The 13,017-nt window shown below is 32.6% G+C and overlaps 4 protein-coding genes across 4 annotated transcripts in view; 1 reads left to right on the top strand and 3 right to left on the bottom strand.

Annotated features, from left to right (window-relative positions):
* Positions 1-34: 34 nt before the first annotated feature.
* On the bottom strand, positions 35-1,397 carry LOC100631769 (spermidine synthase-like). Its single transcript, XM_003383500.2, has 7 exons — positions 1,187-1,397; positions 1,010-1,130; positions 861-953; positions 662-818; positions 521-604; positions 319-467; positions 35-272 (listed from the first exon to the last, which is right to left on the bottom strand). Exons 1-7 carry the CDS (start codon positions 1,333-1,335, stop codon positions 126-128), a joined length of 900 nt encoding a protein of 299 aa, XP_003383548.1. The 5' UTR covers positions 1,336-1,397; the 3' UTR covers positions 35-125.
* A 7,445-nt stretch (positions 1,398-8,842) lies between these two features.
* On the bottom strand, positions 8,843-10,154 carry LOC100631894 (spermidine synthase-like). The gene is made up of 7 exons (XM_020006745.1): positions 10,012-10,154; positions 9,835-9,955; positions 9,694-9,786; positions 9,485-9,641; positions 9,359-9,442; positions 9,158-9,306; positions 8,843-9,107 (listed from the first exon to the last, which is right to left on the bottom strand). Exons 1-7 carry the CDS (start codon positions 10,134-10,136, stop codon positions 8,961-8,963), a joined length of 876 nt encoding a protein of 291 aa, XP_019862304.1. The 5' UTR covers positions 10,137-10,154; the 3' UTR covers positions 8,843-8,960.
* A 46-nt stretch (positions 10,155-10,200) lies between these two features.
* On the bottom strand, positions 10,201-11,645 carry LOC109590906 (spermidine synthase-like). Its single transcript, XM_020006751.1, has 7 exons — positions 11,356-11,645; positions 11,189-11,309; positions 11,041-11,133; positions 10,779-10,929; positions 10,650-10,736; positions 10,454-10,602; positions 10,201-10,402 (listed from the first exon to the last, which is right to left on the bottom strand). Exons 1-7 carry the CDS (start codon positions 11,475-11,477, stop codon positions 10,265-10,267), a joined length of 861 nt encoding a protein of 286 aa, XP_019862310.1. The 5' UTR covers positions 11,478-11,645; the 3' UTR covers positions 10,201-10,264.
* Positions 11,646-11,766: 121 nt separating this feature from the next.
* Positions 11,767-13,017, top strand: part of LOC100636609 (atypical protein kinase C-like) — an 8,115-nt gene continuing 6,864 nt past the window's right edge. The window contains exons 1-3 of the mRNA XM_003383456.2: positions 11,767-11,852; positions 11,920-11,970; positions 12,609-12,730. Of these exons, the coding sequence (XP_003383504.1) occupies positions 11,930-11,970; positions 12,609-12,730 (163 nt within the window). The 5' untranslated portion in view covers positions 11,767-11,852; positions 11,920-11,929. The remainder of the gene's footprint in view (positions 11,853-11,919; positions 11,971-12,608; positions 12,731-13,017) is intronic.

Genomic DNA, 13,017 nt, shown 5'->3' on the forward strand with positions numbered 1-13,017 from the left:
TATGGTGGTAGCCATAATTATTTTCAGGAACATATTATATAGTCTTAATTGTTATACAAAACCTATGATTCAAGTCTAAGTCATAATTATTACATCATGTCAATAAGTGTTTTGACTATTACAACTTAAAAATAATATTTTTCAATAGCTTCTTTCACGTATTGAGGGAGTGCAAAGCAAGCTTTGTGTGTTGCTGTGTTATAATAACGTAGATTCATATCCTTAATATCTTCATCAGTTAACTGACGTACCGGCTCTTCTAATACTTTAGTCTAAATAAATATAGTAATATTAATAATACTATAATACTTGATATACCTTGTCTTTGGTGGCTACTAAGAAGCCACATTGACCACCAATGTATCCAGGTATATATATACCATATGCGTACCTAACCACCGGGAATACACTTCTTATGGTTTTTGTAAACGTCTTCATGAATTCAAAATCAGTGAACATACATTCGGCTGTGTAATGAGTATATATAAATAAATTCTTATGTTTATTGATATTGCTGTACCTAATGAGCATATGATCCCATTTGGTTTCAATGCCTTATTCACCTTCTTATAGTAATCTTGCTCATAAAATGGCCTACTAGAGTCTGTGTGTACAAATGCAATTAAGTAATGCAGTATTGAATTGATGGTCATAGTTCTACCTAAGTCATAGTCTGAACAATCGGTAATGATGACGTCAAATTCTTCACTGTAGCGATTGATGAATTTTATGCCATCCTCTAAATGTATGGTTAGTTTTGGTGAAGAGTAGCCGATTGCTGATTTTGGTAGATACTTCTTTGCAGTGTCAATCACAAACTATGTATAGTAATGATAAAATATCTTTATTAAGTATTTTACTTTATCTAATTCACATTGATGGATTTCTTTGACTAGAGGATGCTTGGCAATTTCTCTTATTGCACCTCCATCCCCTCCACCAATTATCAATACCTACACGTACATGCACAGAATTGGTGTTTGCTGAATGTAAATGTATTAGTTTATACCTTTTCTGGGTTAGGGTGAGAGAATAAAGGTAAATGTGCCATCATTTCATGATAGGGAAACTCATCCCTTTCAGTGCATTGGATCACTTCATCAATCACAAGCACATTACCAAATGTCTTACTATATGCATAGAAATCTTTGTGAGACTATTCTTTATTATTGAATCTGTTTGTTACCTTTTAAAGATGCTGATTTCTTGATACTCGGACTCCTCTTCTTCTAATATTATTTCATCAACCTCCAGTCCCACTGCTATCCCTTCTTCCTCCCATTGTTCAAAGTATCTTCCTAGGACGAATCCTTCAATCTCTATATCTGTACTCATTGCTTGCTCACAGACCTATGGAGCTTTTGGAGACTACAGGAGCTTAAGTGATAGCAGAATATAAAGACCATTGTTTGTGTAGGAGACAATGCTATACAGCTACACCATTGAAGGATCAGTATGTAGACAAAATAAATTTTCTCTTAGTATATCTAAAATTAATAGCATGCTAATTTACAGTATAGTTTAGTTATATAATAGGGCCTTTAAAATGTTTTAAAACTACTTGCAGTATAACAATGAAGAGGTTTTAGATTATTAATATATTCTTATTTAACATGCACTACAGCATCAGCTGCATCATATTTACAAGTATATACATGAGTTTCATTATAGATATAGATGGTCACGTAAATATTTTAAAAGTATTTGCCAAAAATAACCTAAATTTGAGTTTATGTAATTGTATTGTATGTTATAGTACAACTAGTGAGGTTTGGCAAGATAGTCTAGTGTGTTTTTTTAAAAGAACTTGATTTAATTTTTATGGGCAAAATAGCTCAATTTTTTGCAAATTGAGGCTCTATAGTATTAATTACTGTAAACTGTGTAAGTAATCTTTGTGGCATGTGGGCGCTTAGCACACATTTTTCAATTCACATAAACAAAAAAATAAAATAATTATCTAAAAACTAACAATAAAATTAAACTTTTTGTTCATAAAATTAGGTCGTTGCTAAAATAGTAGTTCAGGCTATAGACAGTATTTTTTATTCTTAATCTCTTTTGCAGACTGCACAGTATGAGTATAGCGGACACAATAATTTGAAGATTTGTTTCAGGCGATCATTAACTGGCTTCATAAAGATTGCTATTGATATAGGAACAAGCAGCAATGTCAAACCTTGTAAAATTCGTAAAGCATATCGAATGATGATTGGCATTACATTGCCATTGAAATCTTCTCTAAAAACAGAAGAACTTATAGCAATTTGAATGAGTATACTAATTTCATTGACACCATGAAATACCATGACTTTTGTCATAGCTTTCTTCAGAGGTTTAGGTCCATTTGAGTTTTTTGTTGCAATTTGATTATTTTTGACAAAAATGAAGCTGCAAGTGCTAAATATTGCCACAAAAGTGATATTGAGTACAACGAGCAGAACATCAATAATGAAGCTAAAAATAAATGCTGGATTTAATTGTAATGTGCAGAAACCATCCCTGGATATTATTCCTATACTGTTTAGATTCAAAATAATCATTGAAATAATACGATAAACAATGTTAATGACCCAGGTGGCAGCAATGTAGCCTACAATACCGATCCACTTTAACTTTTTTACTCCATACTTAGTGAAAATGTATACTGACACAGAAAAGAGTGCTCCTCCAAATGCATTTCCAAGGAAAGCTATACCGTAAAGTACAAATGCTATCAGGCAGGATACATCAAGTGCATCAGTATCATTTCTTTCGATTAAATAAACACGTACAGGATAGCCCAAAATTAAGAAAATTCCAGACAGAAAATAAATTATATCTGGGACTAGGATATTGATGAGAATCACTTTCATCTTCCAGTTGACATCTTTAGCAGTCAGCAGTGCCACTATGGACAAACCACTTATTGTGATCTGAGGGATTCCAAATACTGCAAAAATCACGACATGTAAAGCTGAATGAATGGCACCAAATGACTCTGGAAGTTCAGTACTGTTGTTCATAGCTGATTTAGGTACAATTATTTTTAGAAATAAAATAGTGACAGTAGTCCTTATATTGGAACTATAAGCCCAACCCATGCATATTTAGTGACATCACCTTGTTGACATAGTCTAGTTATTATCTGAGCCATTGTGTAGGCCTCAGGGTTTTCCCACAAAGCATGCTAAGTGAGCTACAATAATAAATGTACATGGCTTTTGGGCAACTTTAAAAATTTAATTTTGATCAGAATCAGCTTAAACTTGCTATACATAACATAAAAATAATGTGAGGTAGTGTTTGTTTTAAGAACTTAATATAATTTTTATAGACAAAATAGTTCAACTTGTTTGCAAATTGAGGCTTTATAGTATTAATTACTGTAAACTGTGTCTAAGTCATCTTTGTGGCATGTGGGCACTTAGCACAAGTTTTCGATTCACATACACAAAAACAAAAAACTAGTACTAACAAAAGATATGTATAGAATCAAGTCACTAAATATAGTTCAGGCTATATACAGCATTCTTACATAGGTAGTTCTACAAATCTATACCCATCACTGCTGCATATAATTCTAACAGCAGTTGCATCTTCTGTGCTATGAACTATAATTGTAGTGCTATATTTATATTGCTAAGCCTAGGATTATGTCACACACTTTCTTAATAGGCTTTGCCATGACAGGCACTCTACATGCATGATTAATTAACTTGTCCTATTTTAACTTTTGCAATTTAGTAGATTTGGTGATCACTATCTTATTTTTTATTATATAGACAGTCTCATTGTGCAGTGTAAAAATTTTTGTATTATTTTCTAACAAACGCCTTAATTATAATTACCACTAATAAAGTAATAATGAGTTTGGCAAAATGGAAATAGTTGAAAGAGCTTTATAGACTCAACTTGTTTACATTTGAAGCTTTATGCATAGTATTAACTGCTGTAAAATTATTTTTGGACTAAAAGTATCAGAGAAACGTACCAGAACACTTAACACTACCTGTATAAGCATAAATGGTCATATCTAAATACACATTGTCTTCAAAATTAATGTAATATTTATGTAGTTATGTTGATGTAGTTATTTTCTGAAGGATCTGCTCCAATCTTTATTCTTCATCTCATTTGCATGGTGAGTGTAGAAATTTGAAAATTTGTTTCAGGCGATCATTGACTGGTTTCATAAAGATTGCTACTGAAATAGGAACAAGTAGTAATGTCAAACTGTGTAAAATTAGTAAAATATATTGTATAACATATCCAACGATTACTGATGCATTGTCATTGAAATCCAGCTCAATGAAAATGCTAGCGTTTGCAGCAATTTGAATGAGTATACAAATTTCACGAACAGCATAAACTACCATGACTTTTGTCATTGCTTTTTTCAGAGGGTTAGGTCCATCTGAGTTTTCAGTTGCAATTCTGTTGTTTTTTTACAAAGAAGAAGTTGCAAGTGCCAAAAATCACTACAGAAGTGATGTTGAGTACAGCGAACAGAGCATCAATAATGTAGACAGCAATAATGAATTGATTTAACTCAAATAAACAAAAACCATGCCTGGATGTTATTCTTGTATTTTTTAAAATTTAAAGTGGGTACAAGACTATTATACATAATGCTAATGACCCAGGTTGTAGCAATGTAACTTACAATACCGATCCACTTTAACTTTTTTACACATTACCTAATAAAAATGTATACTGCCACAGAAAAGAGTATTACTCCAAATCCATTTGTATAAAAAGCTATACCGTAGAGTACAAATGCTATCAGGCAAGTTACATCAAGAGCATCAGTATCATTTCCTTTGATTAAATAGACACGTACAGGATAGCCCAAAGCAAAAAAAATTGCAGATAGAAAATTGATTATATCTGGTATTAGAATGTTGATGAGAATCACTTTCATCTTCCAGTTGACATCTTTAGCAGTCAGCAGTACCACTATAGACATACCAGTTATTGTGAGCTGAGGGACCAAAATTACTGCAAAGATAACGACATGTAAAGCTGAATGAAAGGCACCAAATGACTCTGAAAGTTCAATACTGTTGTTCATAGCTGATGTAGATCCAATATTTTTGTTAAAAATAAAATAGTGACAGTAGCCCTTATATATATAGGAACTATAAGCCCAACCTATGCATATTAGTGACATCACCCTGTGAACATAGTCTAGTTATTACCTGAGCCATTATGTAGGCATAGGGTTTTCCCACAAAGCATGCTAAGTGAACTACAATAGTAATGTACATGGCTTTTGGGTAACTTTAAAAATTCATAAAAAATCTAATTTTTATCTGAATCAGCTCATATGTGCTACACAAGATAAGAATGATGTGAGGTTAGGTTTGCAAAAAGATAGTCTAGTGTGTGTTTTTAAGAACTTAACTTAATTTTTATAAACAAAATAGCTCAACTTGTTTGCAAAATGAGGTTTTATAGTATTAATTACTGTAAACTGTGTAAGTTAGTGGCATGTTGATATTTAGCACACATTTTTCAATTCACATAAACAAAAAAACAAAATAGTTATTTTAAAACTAGTATTAACAATAGAATTAAACTTTTTATTTATAGAATCAGGTCACTAAATACAGTTCAGGCTGTATACAGTATTTTCTAAAGAATTTGTTGTTCGTATCATTATTCATTTCTTTTGCAGACTGTGCAGTATGAGTAGATGATGTGATTGCTTTAAGATTTGTTTCAGGCGATCATTGACTGGTTTCATAAAGATTGCTATTGATATAGGAACAAGTAGCAATATCAAACTTTGTAAGATTAGTAAAATATAGTATATAACAGATCGAGTGATCAGTGATGCATTGTCAGTAAAATCCAACTCAATGAAAACATTAGCAGTTGCAGCAAGTTGAATGAGTGCACAAATTTCACAAACAGCATAAACTACCATCACTTTTTTTAAAGCTTTCTTCAGAGGGTTAGATCCATCTGAGTTTTCAGTTGCAATTTGGTTGTTTCTTACAAAGAAAAAGTTGCAAGTGCCAAAAATCACTACACAGAAGTGATTTTGAATACAACAAACAAGGCATCAATAATATAGACAGCAATAATGGATTGATTTAACTCATTTTCAAATAGACAAAAACCATACCTGGATGTTATTTTTATACTGTTTGAATTTAAAATGTATGTAAAACTATAATACATAATGCTAATGACCCAGGTGGTAACAATGTAACTTACAATACTGATCCACTTTAACATTTTTACTCCATACTTAGTGAAAATGTATACTGACACAGAAAAGAGTATTCCTCCAAATGCATTAGTATAAAAAGCTATACCGTAAAATGCAAAGTATATGAAGCAGGATACATCAAGTGCATCAGTATCATTTCTTTCGATTAAATAAACACGTACAGGATAGCCCAAAATTAAGAAAATTCCAGACAGAAAATAAATTATATCTGGGACTAGGATATTGATGAGAATCACTTTCATCTTCCAGTTGACATCTTTAGCAGTCAGCAGTGCCACTATACACATACCAGTTATTGTGAGCTGAGGAACCAAAATTACTGCAAAGATCAAGACATGTAAAGCTGAATTAAGGACATAAAAACCAGCTTGAGGTTCAGTACTGTTGTTCATATTATATTTAGCGATCGAATAGGGATTGTAGCTCTTTCAAAGGATACAACTATAAGCCCAACCCTATTTGCCATCAGAGTGAATGACATCACCTTGTCAGCATAACATTGTATGTGAAAATCTATTAATGTTAACAGCTACTTTATTTAGCATTTTTGCTTCAATGTCAAATTAGTGGCTATCAACAATAAAATCATTGCAAAATGCTCAAAATTCCACTTTTAATTTTTGTCCTTCAAACTGCATTGCAAGTGTAGTAGATAAAGGTTTGAGATATGTGAATGCCAGTTCCTGTGTATAAATTCCAGAGTAGAAGCATGTGACTTAGATACTAATGTTGAATTAAGCTTTTTTATTCTATTCACTACACTTATGCTAAAATTAGTTGTTTTACAGTTGTATGGTAACTATATAAAACATTGAATGGCTTTATAGACGTCTTTGAACTATAATACTTGCAGTAATAAAGAAAAGGTTTTTATTATGAATTTTTAACTATGGTATACTGTGTTTTATGTATTTTACAAAAATATAGCCTAACACGAATTTATTATTAGTGAGGTTTGGCAACATGGTCTAGTGTGCCTTTTTAAAAGAGCTTAACTTAATTTTTATAAACGAAATAACTCAACTTGTTTGCAAATTGAGGCTCTATAGTATTAATTGCTGTAAAGTCATCTTTGGTCAGGAAGTGGTATTGGTCAAATCACGTAAACAAAAACAAAATGGTTATCTAAAAAATAACAGTAAAATTAAACTTTTTGTTCATAGAATTAGGTCACTTAATAGTTTAGGCTATAGATAGTATTTTCTGAAGAATTTACTGTTTCATGTTTTATTCTTCATCTCTTTTGCAAACTTTACAGTATGAGTATAGTTGATGTGATTGCTTTAAGATTTGTTTCAGGCGATCATTGACTGGCTTCATAAAGATTGCTATTGATATAGGAACAAGTAGCAATATTAAACTTAGAGAAATTTGTAAAACATATTGAATGATGATTGGCGTTACAATGCCATTAAAATTTTCTCCAAAAACTGAAGAATTTATAACAATTTGAATGATCGTACAAATTTCACGAACACCATAAACTACCATGACTTTTGTCATAGCTTTCTTCAGAGGGTTAGGCCCACCTGAGTTTTCAGTTGCAATTTGATTATTTCTAATGAAGAAAAAGTTGCAAGTGCTAAATATCACCACAAAAGTGATACTGAGTACAACAAGTAGAGCATCAATAATGTAAACAGCAATAATAACTTGACTTAACTGCCATATACAAAAACCACCCCTGGATGTTATTTCTATATTGTTTAAATTTATAATGTATAAAACAATACGATACATAATGTTAATGGCCCAGGTAGTAGCAATGTAACTTACAATACCAATCCACTTCAACTTTTTTACACCATACTTAGTGAAAATGTATACTGACACAGAAAAGAGTGCTCCTCCAAATGCATTTCCAAGGAAAGCTGTACTGTATAGTGCAAGTGATATTAGGCAAGATACATCAAGAGCATCAGTATCATTTCCTTCAATTAAATAAACACGTACAGGATAGCCCAAGTGAAAGAGAATTCCAGTTAGAAAATAGATTATATCTGGGACTAGGATGTTGATGAGAATCACTTTCATCTTCCAGTTGACATCTTTAGCAGTCAGCAGTGCCACTATAAATATACTAGTTATTATGAACAGAGGGACCAAAATTACTGCAAAGATCAAGATGTTTAAAGCTGAATGAATGGCACCAAATGACTCTGAAAGTTCAATACTGTTGTTCATAGCTTTAGATACAATTATATTTTAGAAATATTAATGGTAGCTTCTATAGGATGCAACTAGTTATAAACCCAACCCTATTTGCCATAGTGACATCACCTTGTCAACATAGCACTAGACTACATAGTGCATTGTAAACCTATTAATGTTAGCAGCTAATTTATTGTACCTATAATGTCAAATTAGTGCATGGTTGTTTGGTATAACAAAATCATGCAAAGCACTAAAAATTCCTCCTTTTTTTGAAAAAACACCCTGTATAGTTATTTTGTCAAGTTTTGAGCAACTTTAAAATCGACCAGCAAGAACCTGCATGAGCACTACCTGGTATGCCAAAATCCTGTAGGAAACCCTATGTAGCATGAAGAAAGGGTAAAACTGTTGTTGTGTGTGTGAATTCTATTTTTGAGCTGGCACTGCTTTCTTGTTTAAATTTATTAATTACTTGCTGAATGATAGAGAAATATTTGTGATATTGGATAGTAATTGCTACATTAATAGGTCTTTCCTAAATTACCTATGTTTACCAAAATTACAGTCTTGTAAATTATTATAGAATTTAGTTATAATATTCCCTGAGTGCTTCTTTGGCATATTGAGGGAGTGCAAAGCAAGCTTTGTGTGTTGCTGTATTATAATAACGTAGATTCATATCTTTAACATCTTCATCAGTTAACTGACGTACTGGATCTTCTAATACTTTATTCTAAATGACAAATAAGGTAAATATTATTTTGTTAATGAGTTTGTTTTTACTTTATCTTTACTGGCTACTAGGAAGCCGCATTGGCCACCAATGTATACAGGGGTGTACACCCCAAAGGCATATCGAACCACTGGGAACTGTTTTCGAATTGTTTGAGTGAATCTCTTCATAAACTCAGCATCAGTAAGCATGCAATCAGCTAAAAGTGGAATATGATATTACAATCCAGTTATGTATGTGTGTATGTAAACCTAAAGAACATATGACTCCGTCTGGTTTCAAAGCTTTCTTTATTTTTTTGTAATAAGCTTCTTCGTAAAGTTTTGTGCAAGTCTCTGTAAAAAAATTGAATGAATTTGACCCATTTATAATTTTACCTGAATCATAGTCTGAACAGTCAGTAATGATGATGTCAAATTCCTCTACATAGCGATCTATAAAAGTCATCCCATCCTCTAAATGGGTTACTAACTTTGGAGAAGAGTAACCAACTGCTAGCTTAGGCAGGTACTTCTTTGATACTTGTATGACAAACTGTATATTTTAAATGACACATAATAATCATAGTTGTGTGGCTGTAGTATACTTTGTCTAATTCACACTGATGGATCTCCTTAACAAGTGAATGCTTAGCCAACTCACGAATTGTTCCACCATCTCCTCCACCAATAATCAGTACCTAGTGTATTCATTAACTGTTTGTGTATGTAAATGTATTAGTTTATACCTTTTCTGGGTTAGGATGAGAGAATAAAGGTAAATGTGCCATCATTTCATGATAGGGAAACTCATCCCTTTCAGTGCATTGGATCACTTCATCAATCACAAGTACATTACCAAATGTCTTGCTATATGATAGGACAGTAACACTATAGATTAGTTACATGTAACATTATTACTATACCTCTCAAAAACACTGACTGTCTGATATTCTGTTTCCTTTTCCTCTACTAATATTTCTTTAACTTGAAGGCCAATGACCATTCCATCCCATTTTTCGAAATAATGTCCATCGATGAATCCTTCCATCCTTGATGAACAAGATAGAGTTTAGAGTATGCTTATATAATTAATTCTACTATACAAAAGGTCATTGTAACTATTTAGACTCAACAATTCAAAAGAATTCAGATAGTGGTACAATAAAGAAATAATAATTAGTTTTGAAGCTCTTCTTTAATGAATTGAGGCAAGACAAAACATGCCTCATGAGTTTCCTTATTATAAAACTTCAAATTCATCTCTTTTACATCTTCTTCCTTTATTACTCGAGGTGGCTCTTCAAAGTTTGTCTCCTATTATGTAACGATATTAATTTATAAGGATAAAAGTATTGACATTCATGCCTTTTCTTTGCTGCCCAACAAGAATCCAACCTGACCTCCAACAAAGCAAGATACTACTAGACCAAATGCATAGCAAACAGAAGGAAATATTGAGTGAAATGTGTTTTTTAACTCTTTTATATGCCCGGCATCAGTCCATACACAACCAGCTATTGTATGGAAAGTAATTTTTATGTATAGTATCACAAGTTCTTACCAAATGCACATACAATCCCATTATTGTTCTTCAATGATTTGTTTAACTTTTCATAAAAAGGTTTCTTCAAGATCTCATTATTATGACCTGCAGTTTTGATAATATTGCATAATAACAGTCATATCTTACCTCCTATGCTATCAACTATGACAACATCATAACTTTGCGTATTTTTCTCAAGAAATTGCTCCACATTATCTTCAATATTAACAGCAACTTTCGATGACTTATAGCCCACAGAAAGTTTTGGCAAGTATTGCTTTGCAAGTTCAATTAAACGCTACAAAATAAGACATACACGAAAAGAAATAGCATAATCATTATAATGAGTTGACTCATTTAACATGCAAAAATCTAGCACTGATCTAGCATATATCGTGACCTACCATACCTCATCATTGATGCATACATGAATCTCCTCTATACTTGAGTGCTTGTTAACCTCCTTCAAAACACCACCATCTCCACCTCCTATTATAAGGACCTGCATGAAACAGCAAATGCTGGCACTATAAGCATCATATCTTCAACTTGCTAACTTTTTTTGGATTTGGATGAGAGAACAATGGTAAGTGAGCCATCATTTCATGATATGCAAATTCATCTCTATCAGTGCACTGTATGACACCATCCAGGACCAATACATTACCAAATTTAGTGCTATAATCATTATTAATATAGATACACTAAATCATTGTACCTATACCTTTTGAAGATTTTAATGTCATTATATTTGGTTTTCTCTTCGCATAGTATTTCATCTACTTCTATTGCCACTGTCATCCCATCTTCATTCTCAAAGAACCAGCCAGAGTGAAATCCATCCATTTTACTATTATACTATTATTATTGATGATACACAGTCAGCTGGTATTGCTAGCAGCAAACTAAGCAAAGTAGCTATTGAATAGCAAAATCTACACTGCAGCTTTGTTGATTATGACAAAGAAGCTTTCAGGAGTTAGGACATCCCACACACATGCTGTCTCCTATTGAAAAGAAGACATGCATAATTTGTAATATGCAGTCAGGTATGTCTGTGGTCATCTGGTTCCAATTTGAAATTAATTTTTAAATGAATTATTCATAGTCTTAATCAATTAATTTTCTCCCCGCCTACTGTTAATGAAATAGTTTTGGTTGTGGGAGGTTCGCTGCTTTTCCTTGTAGTTTTCTGCCTCCTTTTTCAGCTTTTCTTTCTCGGTAAGTCAACTGTAACGACCCTTCCACACGCAATATACTTTTACAATTCCTCCCGTTCTCATTTCAGGCTATCCAAAATGGGGGATGACATAATTCCAGTCAGACTGAGTTTCAGAGGGTAAGTGACCTTGTTTTGTCTTAGTCACCTCTATGTTTCTTATTCACAAGAACCGGACCTCCTCCTCACTACTGCTGCCCCATTATACTCTATTATACCGTACATGTAAACCTATTACAATCACAGTACATGTACATGATGAAACCTTTATTGCCCCTTCTTGGTAATAATAATTATTTAAATGTTATTTATTAAAGCATGTATGTATTAGGTACTATAGCTCTTGATACAGCCAATACAACAGTATCAGTATAAATTAGACGCTTGTATTAATAATTTATATGCGAGTGTGACAAGTATTTGAAATTTTATTCCAAATAATTATGTCCATTTACAGTAGAGACTCAATACTTGCATTATTTTGGCATTCCATAAGCATGAGGTTATCATATGCTTCTCATACACTGCTGCATGTTGTGTGCTTTACCTGTACACAATGGGCACACTCTGATGTTAGTGATTATGTTGTGTTCAGTCATTGTCTTAACATGTGTAATGACTTCATTTGATATTTCATTTATTTTACCTTTAAACACTCTATCTCCTCTCTCTCTCTCTCTCTTTTTTCTCTTTCTATCTATCTTTCTTTCTCTCTCTCATTTCTGTTCTTCTCTCTCTCTCTCTCTCTCTCTCTACAGAAAAGATATTAAGTTCTCTTTGGTTCCTAACCTGGCAGTCACTGACGTTAGCAATGAAATAAGAAAGCAGTGTGGACTGCACAGTGCTGCTCCATTCAACCTCAAGTATCTTGATGTTGAAAGTAAGCCATGTCATCACGTGTTGTCCATGTACATGTACGTACAGTGTATATCTGTTGTGTATTGTGTAGCTATACTAGTTTGAATTTACTTGTATTGCTTGTGCAGTTGTTTTGGCTTAAGATTTATGTATTTTTATTGCATGTACATGTACATGTATCCCTTGCCAAAAAATGTCACTCAATAAATAGTACATTGTACATGTACATGTGTTATGATGTACATATGTACTTGTAGATGATCCTGTTAGTGTTTCACTGGACAGGCAGAGGGAATGGGATGAAGCTAT

The sequence above is a fragment of the Amphimedon queenslandica genome, unplaced genomic scaffold, assembly GCF_000090795.2.
Source record: "Amphimedon queenslandica unplaced genomic scaffold, v1.1 AMPQUscaffold_13510, whole genome shotgun sequence".
In the NCBI taxonomy this organism is placed as follows: Eukaryota; Metazoa; Porifera; class Demospongiae; order Haplosclerida; family Niphatidae; genus Amphimedon; species Amphimedon queenslandica.